Consider the following 15065-nt stretch of genomic DNA (forward strand, 5'->3'; position numbering starts at 1 on the left):
GGAGGTATTTGATCACCTCTGTATTTTTTGCGCTATAAGCAAACAAATTCTGAGAAAAAAGCAGTATTTTTTACTTTCTGCTATAAAACATTTCCAAAAAAAAAAAATGTAAAAATCTAATTTTTTCATCATTTTAGGCCAATTTGTATTCTGCTACATATTTTTGGTAAAAAAAAAAAAAATCCCAATAAGTGTATATTGATTGGTTTGCGCAAAAGTTATCACGTCTACAAACTAGGGGAAAGATTTATGGCATTTTTATTTATTTATTTTTCTACTAGTAATGGCGGCGTTCTGCGAATTTTAGCGGGACTGCGACATTGCGGTGGACAGCTCGGACCCTTGACTGACATTTTTTACACTTTTGGGGGGACCAGTGACATTACTGCAGTAATCAGTGATAAAAATATGCACTGTTACTGTAATAATAACACTGGCAGGGAAGGGATTAACACCAGGGGCGATCAAAGGGTTAAATGTGTGCCTAGGGGATGCTTTCTAACTGTGTGGGGGATGGAAATGCTGGATGGACAGAGAGACCCATGTTCCTAAATAGGAGGAACACAGGATCCCTGTGTTCATCACTGACAGAACAGCGGTCTGCTGTGTTTACAACGGCAGACCGGCATTCTGTCTCCATGGGGAGTGATCCCGGTGCCCAGCGGACATCATGGCCGCTGGACCCGCAGATTGGCTCCCTCTGCAGCCAATCGGCACGTGCCCCCCCCCAAAGCGACGTACAGGTACGTTGTTTCGCAGGACAGGACCGACCTGCTGCAGTTAAATGATGGCAGTTGGCCGGCAAGCAGTTAAAGGGGTGGGGGTAACCGTGGTGTTTATGGTGCCCAGTGAGCATGCGGCCCTTACTGATTGTTCAGAACATGAAATAGACTTTTAGAGAGTACGGTCTGGACATGTGTTCACTTCAAAGTCAACTTTGAATTCAGAGCAGGATGGATGCATTCTGATGAATACCAAGGTCTTTATATTTGTATATTCATACAGACATTGCAATGCAGCAGGAGAAAGGAGACTTGTAACACGTGTAGAAGAATGTGTCCGCCCACATGGGGATGCATGGAACACCTGTGCATTCCGTGCCCATCCAACACTCCCAGCATCCTCCCTCCTAGTCAATGTTTACACGGGGTCACTCCATCCTCACAGCAACAAGCCGAGCCCCGCCCCCCCGCAGTCACATGACAGGGAAGTGGTTCAGCACTGACGTCACAGCGGAAGGTCAGAGAGGCTCGTAGAGGAAGTGAGAGTGCGAGGCCTCGTCCGCCATTGTGGAGAAGAGAGATCCTGTCCGGAGAAGAAGAAGAAGAAGCCGAGCCGGGGCCGAGGAGCACCAGAGACAGGAGGCGGTGTCCCCCCCGCCCTCTCCCCGTACACAGCTGTCAGGGCGCCGCACTCAGGAGGAGTCCAGGAGCCCCACACCGAGGCCCTGTCTACAGACTACGGATGTGTGCCTAGCGGGGCCCTCCGATGTGTGTGCGATCCGACTCTACATGAACAATCAGCCCTCTGCGGGCCTATAGACGCTGCGATCCCCCCCCCGGCTCTGTACGTACCTCCACCCCACACACACACCGACATCGTACGGAGCACAGGCCGCTCCGCAGGAGAATGTCTGCCACCAGCGTGGATCAGGTAACCCCGGGAGGACGGGGAGTACACACCAACATACCATGGAGATCATCACATCTGTATCATCATCACCTTACAATATGATTGTACGATCTCCCACAGGGTCATCACACACCTTACAATCTGATTGTACGATCTCCTACAGGGTCATCACACACATTACAATCTGACTATTCTAATCACACCTTACAATCTGATTGTACTCTGATCACCCACAGGGTCACCACACACCTTACAATCTGATTGCGTTCTGATCACCTTTCAATCGGATTGTACTCTGATCACCCCACACACCTTCCAATCTGATTGTATTCTGATCACCTTACAATCTGATTGTACAATCTCTCAAAGGGTCATCATACACCTTACAATCTGCTTGTGTGATCTCCCACAGGGGCATCATATAACGTACAATCTGATTGTATTCTGATCAGCACACACCTCACAATCTGATTGTATGATCACCCACGGGGGTCATCATACACTTTACAATCAACCTTAGAGCTACCAGAACTCTGTCTTATGATCACCACCTACCTGAACCTTACAATGTGTGTCCAATGAAGGAAGCAGGAGGCCATAGATGGCAGATCTAAAGCTCACTATACAGTCTCTATCCAATGAGACAGGAGCTCTATGTAGTTTTCAGATCTAATGCTCACCATACAATCTGATTGCCAGTCACCATACACCTTATCTGATGGTACGATCAGCCTTGGATCTACCAGAACTGTCATAGGAACACCTTACCTGAGCTCTCCAATCAGGCAGGACCCCGTTCTATGTAGCTGGCAGATCTAAAGCTTCCCACACACAATACAATCTGCTTTAGATCTACCAACAGTTATATAGTGGAAAGGCCTGCCTGATTGGCTAGACATGGAATAAGTAGGCGTGTCTTATCACATATTCAGTAATTGCATTCCCATCAGCCCCCGGCTCTTTCTCCTGTGTGTCGGTTTCCAGGCCTCTCCATTGGCCGGTGAGGGAGGATTTCACTCCTCCTGTCATCTCTGTGCAGAGTGATTGGGCAGCTGCTGTTAGGTGCCCTGTGCATGCGTGGCTCAGTGTACATAGTGGGATTGCTGTGATCAGGTAGGTCAGTGTGTATTACAAGTCTCTTCTGATATAAAAGCCTGTCTGATCACAGGAACTTTAGTTTAGCTTTTACCACTTCCCTGACCGCCCCTGTCTGCCCCTATCACAGTTTTAGGCCCCATGCACACGGGACGTTTTTAACGCTGCTGTAAGCAGCGTCAGGCGTTTTCTTTTTGCAGCCTAAAAACGCCCCTCCATGTTATTCTATGGCCTCATGCACACTCAGACGTTTTTGAGCTGTAAGTGGCTTAGGCGTTTTTAGGCTGCAACAAGAACCCACCACCTGCGCGTTCTGAGGACCAGCGTTACAGCGTTAAAAACGCCTGACGCTGCTAAAAGCTGAATAACTTTGCTATAACGTGGCTTAACGTGCGTTAAGCCACGTTATACGTTTTTTTTTCTTCCATTCAAAATCAATGGTTCCCTATGGGAGCCTATTGATTTGAATGGAGGTCGCACCGCAACACCGCAAGTCGGATCCGACTTGCGGGGTGACTTACGCTGTGGGAATCTTGAGGGGGAACTCCACGCCAAAATGGGAAAAAAACGGCGTGGGGGGTCCCCCCCAGGGTTCCAAACCAGGCCCTTCGGGTCTGTTATGGAATTTGAGGGTAGCCCCCATGCCGAAAAAACGGCGTGGGGTCCCCCCCAAAATCCATACCAGACCCTTATCCGAGCATGCAGCCCGGCAGGCCAGGAAAGGGGAGGGGACGAGCGAGCGGCCCCCACCCCCCCTGGACCACACCAGGCCACATGCCCTCAACATGGGGGGGTGTTGGTGCTTTGGGGCAGGGGGAGCTCTGCACCCCCCACCTCAAAGCACCTTGCCCCCATGTTGATGAGGACAAGGGCCTCATCCCCACAACCCTGGCCGGTGGTTGTGGGGGTCTGCGGGCAGGGGGCTCATCGGAATCTGGAAGCCCCCTTTAACAAGGGGGCACCCCAGATCCCGGACCCCCTCCCTATGTGAATGGGTATGGGGTACACTGTACCCCTACCCATTCACCCCATAAAAGGCAGTGTATGGAAATAACGACAGGAGACGTTTTGGAAAGTTTATTAAAAATCTTCATCCGACTCTTCTTGTCTTCTCCTCTCCGGGGTCTTCTCCGGGGTCTTCTGCTCTTTTGCTGTCCGCCCTTCTTGTCTTCTCCTCTCCGGGGTCTTCTGCTCTTTTGCTGTCCCCCTCTTCTTGTGTTCTTCTCTCCGGGGTCTTCTGCTGTCCCCTCTTCTGCTGTCCTCTCTTCTTTTCTTCTCCTCTCCGGTCTTCTGCTCTTTTGCTGTCGGCTGTCGGCTGTCGGCTGTCTTCTTCCTCCGGTCCTCCTCCGACGACATCTCCGCTGATTATGCCTATCTCCGGTCTCTTCAGCTTATTATATAGCCATTAGGGGCGTGGCCCCGATGACGTCATCTGGAGACCCCGCCCCCTCATGTCACAGATGACGTCATATGTGACATGAGAGGGCGGGGCCTCCAGATGACGTCATCGGGGCCACGCCCCTAATGGCTATATAATAAGCTGAAGAGACCGGAGATAGGCATAATCAGCGGAGACGTCGTCGGAGGAGGACCGGAGGAAGAAGACAGCCGACAGCCGACAGCAAAAGAGCAGAAGACCGGAGAGGAGAAGAAAAGAAGAGAGGACAGCAGAAGAGGGGACAGCAGAAGACCCCGGAGAGAAGAACACAAGAAGAGGGGGACAGCAAAAGAGCAGAAGACCCCGGAGAGGAGAAGACAAGAAGGGCGGACAGCAAAAGAGCAGAAGACCCCGGAGAAGACCCCGGAGAGGAGAAGACAAGAAGAGTCGGATGAAGATTTTTAATAAACTTTCCAAAACGTCTCCTGTCGTTATTTCCATACACTGCCTTTTATGGGGTGAATGGGTAGGGGTACAGTGTACCCCATACCCATTCACATAGGGAGGGGGTCCGGGATCTGGGGTGCCCCCTTGTTAAAGGGGGCTTCCAGATTCCGATGAGCCCCCTGCCCGCAGACCCCCACAACCACCGGCCAGGGTTGTGGGGATGAGGCCCTTGTCCTCATCAACATGGGGGCAAGGTGCTTTGAGGTGGGGGGTGCAGAGCTCCCCCTGCCCCAAAGCACCAACACCCCCCCATGTTGAGGGCATGTGGCCTGGTGTGGTCCAGGGGGGGTGGGGGCCGCTCGCTCGTCCCCTCCCCTTTCCTGGCCTGCCGGGCTGCATGCTCGGATAAGGGTCTGGTATGGATTTTGGGGGGGACCCCACGCCGTTTTTTCGGCATGGGGCTACCCTCAAATTCCATAACAGACCCGAAGGGCCTGGTTTGGAACCCTGGGGGGGACCCCCACGCCGTTTTTTTCCCATTTTGGCATGGAGTTCCCCCTCAAGATTCTCACAGCGCAAGTCGCCCCGCAAGTCGGATCCGACTTGTGGTGTTGCGGTGCGACCTCCATTCAAATCAATAGGCTCCCATAGGGAACCATTGATTTTGAATGGAAGAAAAAAAAACGCTGCTAAAAGCAACGTGGCAAAACGTGCAAAAACGCCAATGGAAAAAGCTACTGAAAGCACGTTTTTACAGCTGCTTTTTCCGGCGTCAGAACTAACTTTGACGTACGTTTTTTCTAACGCCCCGTGTGCATGGGGCCTTATTGCTATAGGACGATCGCTCTGTGCAGAATCACAGCTAAATGATTATTTGTTCAAAAATCATGATCTTGATTCAACCCCCCCCCCCCCCCCCCCCCCTTGTGATCTTAATCTGGCATTTCCACAATTCATGTTAAACAAATGCAGAGCTGCTCTCTGCTCACAGCTGTTAAAAAAAAAAAGGCAGCTGGCAAAGATTATCACAACGTTGCTCGGCGCATTTGGTTCTTTTAGATCCAAGGGATGAACTTCTTCAGTAAGAGCCGGTTCACATAGGGGCGACCCAACTTGCCGGGGCGACCTGTGAAGTCGTGGTGCACAGCGCGCACCGCGACCTCGGAGCGACTTGCACGGACTTCATATCATTGAAGTCAATGCAGGTCGCCCCAAAGTAGTACAGGACCCTTTTTCTAAGTCAGAGCGACTTGTGTCGCTCCTATTAGAACGGGTCCTATGCTAATCTATGGCAGTCGCCCCAGTGTGAACCGGCTCTTAATGAGGTCAGTTTACCAAAGTGATTGTAAAGTCTCGTTTAAAAAAAACAAAAAAAATATGTACTTACCTCCTCTGTGCAGTTGGTTTTGCACAGAGCAGCCTGGATCCTCCTCTTCTCGGGTCCTTCTTTCGGCTGCTGGCCCCTCCTTCCTATCGAGTGTCCCCACAGCAGCAGGTTGCATTGGGGGCACCGGAGCTGAGCTGCAGCTCTGTGTGTCCATTCAGACATGGAGCTGCTGTTCAGCCCCGCCCCTTCTCCTGATTGGCTCACTGACTTTGACAGCCCACAGTGGTGCTGGATGCATAGAACGCATGGAGATAAAAACTTTGACTTTACAACTCCTTTATTACAACTTAAGCCCCGGAGGATTTGGCTGCTAAACGACCAGGGGGTATTTTGCGATTCGGCACTGCGTGACTTTAACGGACAATTGCGCGGTCGTGCGACGCTGTACCTAAACGAATTCGGCGTCCTTTTTTTCCAACAAACAGAGCTTTCTTTTGGTGGTATTTGATCACCTGTGCGATTTTTTTTTTTTTTTTTTTTTTTTTTTTTTTTTTTTTTTTTTTTGATCACGCGCTATAAACAAAAAAAGAGCGTCAATTTTGCAAAAATAACAATATTTTTCACATTTTTTTATATGAAATTCCCCAAAAAAAAAATGTAAAAATCAAAATTTTTTAACATTTTCGGCCAATTTGTTTTATGCTACCTATGTTTGGTAAAAAAAAATCGCAAAAAGCGTATTTTTATTGGTTTGCGCAAAAGTTATCGCGTTTACTAACAAAGGGAAAGATTTCTGTCATTTTTGTTGTTTTTTTTTTAACGCGTAATGGCGGCGATCTGCGATTTTTTTTTTTTTTTTTTTTTTTTTGCGGTACTGTGACATTGCGGCGGACAGATCGGACCCTTGACTGACATTTTTGACACTTTTGGGGTTACCAGTGACATTTCTACAGTAATCAGTGCTATACATATGCACTGTTACTGTAAAAATACACTGGTAGTGAAGGGGTTAACTTTATTTGGGAGGGAGGGGCTGTGTGTGTCCCTAGGGGCGTGCTTTCTACTGTGATTGGCTGTGGCTTGAGCTGTAAGGACACTGATCAACGGATCTACATACTAGATCCGTGTGATCAGTGTCTTTACACCGAGGAGAATGACAGGTGGCTTGTTTACACAAGCTGCCTGACTTTCTCCCTCTCCCCCGCCGATCGTAGAGTGGCCGGCGGACATCGGGTCCGCTGGTCACACGCGCGGGGGGGTCCGTGACCGCGCGGGAGCGCGCCGCCGGCTCCCCAGACCCTCCCAGGCTAGTGACGTACCGCTACGTTACTCTGCCTGTGAGGGGGCTGACCGCCGCAGTATATAGTCGTGCGGCGGTCGGCAAGCGGTTAAAGACCAGGCCTTTTTTTTTTTTTTTTTTTTTTTTTACACTTGTTGCTAAAATCAGTATTTTTTGCTAGAAAATTACTTAGAACCCCTAAACATATATATATTTTTTTTTTTAGTAGAGACCCTAGAGAATAAAATGGCAGGCATTGCAATATTTTATGAATTTGCTCAGCGGTCTTTTTAAATGCAAGTTTTTGGGAAAAATACACTTCAATAAATTTAGAAAAAAAACAAAACCGTAAAGTTATCCCAATTTTTTTGCATAATGTGAAAGATGTTCCGAGAATCGTGATCTTTATTCTAAGCAGAAAACTAGTGATTCTCCTTTTAACCAGAATTGTGCAGCTCTGGCGTGTGAATTTATATATGTGATTCTGCACTTGCGGTGGGGGGGGGGGGGGTGCACATGCCACTTATGCTGTGATTAGTCACAGCAGAAGCTGATCGGTGGGTGACAACTAATGGCTGTCCGGCGGCACCTGCTGATCGTCATGCAGTGAACTCTTCCTATATAAGCAATGCGGAGCTCTGTTATGTCAGCAGGGAAGGGATGGATTTTCTTTACCTGCAAAGCAGGGAAAAAAAGTTCATCACGTCCTTTAGTAAAAACAGTGCACACACAGTACACCAAAACACTGGCTAGGCAATGGTTGATTGCCCTAGATGTTTAACCCCTTCCTAGCCAGTGTCAGTACCATGTATATTTTTTAGCACTGATCAATGTATTGGTGTCACTGGTCCCCGCAAAGTGTCAATGTCTGCTGCATTATCACAGTTCCGCTATAAGTCGCTGATCGCCGCCATTACAAGTATAATATAAGTTCCAGTATACAGCAGGTAAAACAAGTATTGAACACGTCACCATTTTTCTAGGTAAATCAATTTCTAAAGGTGCTATTGACATGAAAATTTCACCACGTTGGTAACAGCCCATGCAATTCCAAACATACAAAGAAACCAAAACAAATGGGTTCAGAAATGAAGTTCTGTGTAATAAAATGGAATGACACAGGGAACAAGTATTGAACACGCTGAATGAAATGTAATACTTGGTACAAATCCTTTGTAATGACGGCTTCAGGACACCTCCTGTATGGAGGAACGAGTCACATGCATTGCTCAGCTGTGATTTTGGCCCATTCTTCCACACAGTCTTCAAATCTTGAAGGTTCCGTGGGCCTCTTCTATGAACTCCGATCTTTAGTTCTTTCCATAGATTTTATTTTGGATTAAAATCAGGTGATTGGCTGGGCCATTACAGCAGTTTTATTTTCTCTCTATGAAACCAACTGAGAGTTTCCTTGGCTTTGTGTTTGGGGTCATTGTCTTGCTGAAATGTTCACCCTCGTTTCACCTTCATCATCCTGGTAGATGGCAGAAGATTTTTATCAAGAATGTCTTCATCCTTCCTTCAATGACTTCATCCTTCCTTCAATGATCTGAAGTTTGTCACTACTGAATGCGGAAAAACAGCCCCACACCATGAGGTTCCCACCACCAAACTTCACTGTTGGTATGGGGGTGTTTTTGGGGTGAGGTGCAGTGCCGTTTTACCGCCAAACATGGTGTATATTATGGCATCCAGAGTTTTAATTATGGTCTCACCTGACCAGACTATATTCTAGTATTTCACAGGCTTGTCTAAATGTTGTGCAGCAAACTTAAAATGAGTTTACCATGCTTTTTCTTCTGCAATGGAGTCTTGCGTGTTGAGCGCGCATACAGGCCATGGCGGCTGAGTGCATTACTTATTGTTTTCTTTGAAACAATTGTAACTGCTAATTCCAGGTCTTTCTGAAGCTGTCCACAAGTGGTCCTTGGCTCTTGGACAACTCTTCTGATAATTAACTCCTCTGTCAGAAATCTTGCGAAGAACACCTGGCTGTGGCCGTTTTATGGTGAAATGATGTTCTTTCCACTTCCAGATTATGGCCCCAACAGTGCTCACTGGAACATTTAGAAGTTTAGACATCCTTCTGTAACCAATGCCATCAGTATGCTTTGCAACAATAAGGTTGCAAAGGTTCTGACAGATCTTTGCTTTTATGAGAGGTTTCTTTTTTGACACCTTGGTAAGGAGACACCTATTTTATAAGCCATCGGTTGAGACTGAATCAGCTGATAGTAATTTGCACTGACAAGGGGCAGGATTGCTTTCTAATTACTGATAGATTTTAGCTGGTGTCTTGGCTTTCCATGCCTTTTTGCACCCCCCTGTCTTCATGTGTTCAATAACTTTTTTCCTCTGTCATTCCATTTTTATTACACATAACCTAATTTCTGAACATGTTTTTTTGTTTTATTTTTGTATGCATGGGTTGTTACTGACGTGGTGAAAATTTCATGTCAATGGCACCTTTAGAAATATATTTACCTAGAAGAACGGTGACGTGTTCAATACTTATTTTACCTGCTGTTTATCCCATAGTTTAAAATTGTGCCATTCTGAGTTGCATTGATGTGTACGGCCACCACTGGAAACAATTGTCATGCAATTATGTGCGACTCAAGTCGCATCCAGATTTGCACTACAGTAGTGTGACACAAAAAATATATCTAGTAGCAAAACTGTGATGTGGTGATGACGTCCATATAACCCAGGATAAAAACCAGTTGTGTGTTGTCTTCTGCGTGCCACCACCTTCATGTACATAAACCGATTACCAGAGACATAGACCTCATACTATAGGTCCGCCAGCACTCTTACTAACATCCGGATATGGTCTTAAGCCCCGTACACGCAACGATTATCGGCCGACCGATCGTCTGTCTTTTGTCCAGAGTGGTGTTTTGTTGGTTGGAATGTGCCTAGACTGCACACGAATTTTCCCGCCCGACAAAATTCTACTTCAGAAGTGATGTCATGTGTTGGTTTGCTTTCTTTGTGTTCTTTCTTCACTGAGCATGCCCAGACTTGGTCATCTGATTTTTCCCTGTCGATATCTGTACTGACTGCACGAAAATCGGCCGTTATGTTGACGGCCAACAAAAATTTTATAGTCTGCACACCAGATTTTTTTCGGCCGAAAAGTCAGAGTTGGTTGTCGGAAGCATCATACTAACAAGCCGAAAATCGGCCGATCGGACGTCAGACGAAAATTCCCTGCCAATTTTCGACGCATGTGTACAGGGCTTTAGACTCAATAGATCTCCTCCACTCCAGTCATCCAACAATGCTGAGCTCAATGGTATCTAATATATATAGGGAATAAAAAAGAGCTCCAAAGTGTAGAAAGTGTTCACCAGTGTTAATTTTGGCAGCAAATTTCAATTTAGTTTTAGTCTTAGGACTAAAATGGCATTTTAGTTTTAGTCCCATTTTAGTCTTCTGCAAGTGTTTTAGTTTTAGTCGTATTTAGTTGACTAAAACTCCAATATATTTTAGTCGACTAAATGTCTTACATTTTAGTCGACTAAAGCTCATTTTAGTCATCTATAATCGAATGGGTGTAGTTCAATTGTAATTTGTAATGCATTATTTAAGCATTTCTCTACAATTTCCAAACATATTATATACTACTGCTGGTCCTGGAGTGAAAAATCTAATATTCAAAATCTAAATTTTCATTTAGTTTTAATTGTCTTTTGACTAAAATGCCATTTTAGTTTTTAGTCGTATTTTAGTCATCTGAATTATGTTAGTCGACGAAAACGTTTTAGTCGGTTTTAGTCGACGAAATTAACACTGGTGTTCACACCTTTCATATGTAAGGCATTGGTCTCCAAACTGTGGCCTGGGGGCTTTTATCTGCCCCCCCCCCCCCAGTTACAGAAATAAGGGGATATAATTCCACTCACTGATACCAAAGATGGGGCATAATTCCTTCGACTGCCACCAATAAAGGGACACCAATTCCTCTTAATGACACCAATGATGTGTCATTGGGAGAAATTGTGCCCCAATAAATGGGACACAGTTATTCCCAATGACACTAACGATGGGGCCCAAGGATACCAATGATGGGGCACAATGTCTCCTAATGGCACCAGTGATGGGGCACAATTTCTCCCAATGACACCAATGATGGGGCACAATTTCTTCCAGTGACACCAAAGAGAGAGTATTGTTTTTTCTCACTGACCTTTTCTACTTCTGTTGGCTACAGCCCGGCCCTCCTAAAGTCTGAAGGACTGTAAACTGGCCCTTGGTTTAGAAAGTTTGGAGACCCCTGATATAAGGGAAAGGTACTCCCATCATACAATCAAAGGATAGGCATGAAAAGGGCTGCACTGCTCAAGTAGGTGGGTGTGATGGGTGGTTCTCCTATTACAAGGTTTTAGTAAATCTAAAGTTGATTGTACGGTCAGTTTGTGTGTTATGAGCTGTCATCTGACCAATCGGATTGTACAGTCAGCATTATATATAACAAAACTATACAGAGACAAACTAAAGCAATCTATTTACCTAGTAGCCAGTCAGGCAGGCCCTTACACTCTATAGTTGATAGCAGATCTAAAGGAGATTGTACATCCAGATTGTATAATTTATGGTCATTTCAGAATACATTCCTGCTCGGAGCCCCATTGCAGTGATGTTTCACCCACTGGGGCCAGTTGTAGAACTTGATTTGGTGTTTGTTGCTGGTGACACTGAAACATCCCTTGGATAGTGTATAGGAGAAGTCGTGAGAGATTAACGGTCAGTGCGATGTGCCGGTCTTCATTTAGGGGAAGAACCTGACTGATCATTTCTTTCCCTGTTTTGTAAAAAGCACATTCTACTTTCCTCATGCTTGCACTCCAATGGTAACAAAAATTGGGAACAACTCGGCTGCACTCCAATGACATCAGCGTTAAAGGATACGTTCACCTTCTGTTACATGTTACACCCATAGTTGGGGTGTAGTGTAACATGCTCAAGACCTGCCCCCCGCATCCAACCCTTCCTGTGACAGCAAGCGGTCCTCTCCTTGCACCTGCTGTCACATTTTGAAAGGGCTCAGCCCACAGAGCTGTGCTATTTGTTCACCGGGATCTGTGAATGAGAAACCAAATCCTGTCTGCCACCACTGCATGGGGACTTGTAGTTTGGGCCACAAGCATATGAATTAGTCCATTCACACTCCTAAATTGCAAGCTGACAGCATGTACAGAGGTGGACGGCTGAAAGCTGCAAGATTCTGAAATTGAATCCATGATCTGCTGGTTGTGGGTGCAATACTTTACTGGCCCCTGTTTATGAAAACAAATTCCGATTTCCAAAAAAAAAAAAAAAAAAACATGAACTTTTGCCTTTTTAAGCTTTTTTTTTTTGGGTGAGGCTTGATGGGGGTTGTGCAGGATTTCACATGTACACATACAAAGACCTGGCAAATGCTCCTAAAGTGTCTGCACATGCACAAAGTCCTGTAAATATACTGCTTGTCGCTCAGGTCCATAGACTTTATGCACATTCATGGGGGGTCTGGGATCTTACACACATGCAGACACACCCCGGGTCTCTGCGAGGTGCTAAAGACCTGACAGAGCCTCCCAGTGCACCAATGATTGTGCAAGATATTTTATAGCTCTCTCTGGAAACCTCATTCTCTTCTAGCCCAGGATATACAGGAAGTAAGTTCAGTAAAAATTCAATGAAATCCTATCTGAACTTAATCCTGCTCCCACCCTTTTTCTGAGCCCTGTATCAGTTAGCCTGTAGAGGAAAGATGTGAATACTTACCTATTCCCTGGGTGCTCTTGTCCAGTCCGTGCTATCCCCATAGACTTATAATGGAACATCTGTCGGCTCTCCCACCTCTCCCCTGAGGTTGGTTGATAGCCGATCGTGTGAGTGGGGAATAGGTAAGTACACCCATCCTTCTACAGTAGTGGTCTCCAAACTGCGGCCCGTTGCTTGCTTTGATCCAGCCCTTGGGGAACTATTTCATCCACGATACCAACAATGGAGCAGAATTACCCCCCCCCCCCTTCTGATCCCAATTAAGGGGCACAATTCCTCACAATGAAACCAACAATGGAGTTCAATGACATCAATGATGGGGCCCCATTTCTCCATAAGACAGCATTGATGGGGCACAATGTGTCTCAATGATACCAACGATGGGGCACAATGACTTTGAGGCACAATTCCTCCGCATGACAGCAATGATGGGGCACAATTTTTCGCAATGACATCAGTGATGCGGCAAAATTTCTCCAACGATGGGGCGCAATTACTCCCACTGAAACAAACGATAGGGCATTATTTTTTCCTTCCGACGTTGGGATTTTTTCTACTCCCAGGGGCCACAGTTCCGCCCCCCCCCCCCCCCCTTAAAGTCTGAAGGACAGTAAACTGGCCCATCGTTTAGAAAGTTTCGAGATCCCTGCTCTACAGGGTAGTTAGTGCAAGGCTTAGAATGGTGGTGGGAGCAAGTTTGTCTAGATAGGATTTGTCTTGACTTCCACTTTAAAAGAGATGTTTAGGAATACAAACCAATAAACAAGTCTACTACCCTAGATGGCTGCAGCTGTTCACCGCCGGCTCCACATCGAGAACTGAGTGATCAAAGACTGCTCATTTCTCAGTGTTCAATCTGCAGGGAATTGGAGGCTATCAGTCACTGGCTCTCTGCTCTTCTCCAGCGCTCACTGGATTGCTGGACAGTGTGGGGGGGGGGGGTGGTTGGTTTAGTCTCCCAGGGGTTCACTGTGAGGCTATGCAAGCTATCGGTCCTGGCATCTGGGTGGATGCCAACTGTAAATTTAGGATGTTTCCAGAGCCTCGATCCACTGAGTGTTTCCTACTTCCTGCGTGAAATTTCCTTGTGAAATGGAGTGCAAGCAGGGGCTGACTGGCAACTTTTGGCCCAGGGGGCAAGTACAAACCAGACACTTAAGGTGCAGAAAACTTGCCCCCCCCCCCTCCCACTCTAGCTCTTCCCGGCCTCCTCCTGACCCTATTCCAGGCTGAAGCTCCGCTCCAGGTACTATCTACTCACTGGCTAAATCAGGGTTCCCAACCTGGCTGGCAGGGGGCAGTTGGGGGAAGCTGGGACAGCTCGGTTGGGGCTGGCCAGGGGATTGAACCGGCCTCTGCTCAGACACAGTTTACACCATCCATGCTGGGGGGGGGGGGCTGCGCTCTGTCCTTGTCTTCAACCCGCACCTAGTAGGTCAGCGGCAGGGACTTTTTACTTCTCTTCACCAGGAATCCATCAATGCATGTCTGTGGCAGAAGCGATGCAGCCTTTTTTTTTTACGGGGCATGAGAGCAGCCCAGGGGGTAATTGCCCCCCTGCCCCCTGGCCCAGTCCTCCCCTGAGTGCAAGGGCCAACCCATTCAATCCAATAGCCAGCAGGACTTTTTCTGTGTATGTGGGAGACCAGATATAGTGAATGCAGGGTCCTGGGTTTAGTAACACTTGCAGGGATTTCCTCTCACTTCCTGTTTTGGCTAGGAGACCAGAAGTGAATGGAAATCTCCTCAATGGGACACCAATGGCAAAAAATAGGGGTCATAACCCTCCCTTACTCTATCCACAATGGAAACAAAAATGTTTGCCTTTAGTTCTACTTTTAAGGAGCAGTGGCTACCTGGCTCCTGGGAAAACTTTTTTGTATTTTTTTTTTTGTATATTTTAGTGGTGGGTTGGAACCACTGTCAGGTTTTTATTGCTGTGTGTCCCTATTAGGGAGATTCCCACTCTGCTCACCCATGTCACCAAATTTGGACTTGCTGCTAAAACAAGAATAAAGGTTAAATCTTTCAATGGCTACTGTCCAAAGCTAGCAATACTTTTTTTTTTTTTTATCTGTTGATTAGCCCCACAGGCTGAATGAGAGAAGTCAATAGGGAGTTTTGTCCAGCCAGGT

General features: G+C 46.8%; 1 protein-coding gene across 2 annotated transcripts in view; it reads left to right on the forward strand.

Moving 5' to 3' along the window:
* The first annotated feature begins 1238 nt into the window (after positions 1-1238).
* The window catches only part of YTHDF3 (YTH N6-methyladenosine RNA binding protein F3), a 71515-nt gene continuing 57688 nt past the window's right edge, over positions 1239-15065 (forward strand). The window contains exon 1 of one of the 2 annotated variants that reach the window (XM_082259214.1): positions 1239-1653. Coding sequence is in view for 1 of the 2 variants with exons in the window: in XM_082259213.1 (XP_082115339.1) it covers positions 1630-1653 (24 nt within the window). In the remaining variant the exon portion in view is untranslated. The remainder of the gene's footprint in view (positions 1654-15065) is intronic. The other variant, XM_082259213.1, reaches the window with a different exon arrangement.

This window comes from Pelophylax lessonae (genome assembly GCF_965119305.1).
Source record: "Pelophylax lessonae genome assembly, chromosome: 5".
NCBI lineage: Eukaryota > Metazoa > Chordata > Amphibia > Anura > Ranidae > Pelophylax > Pelophylax lessonae.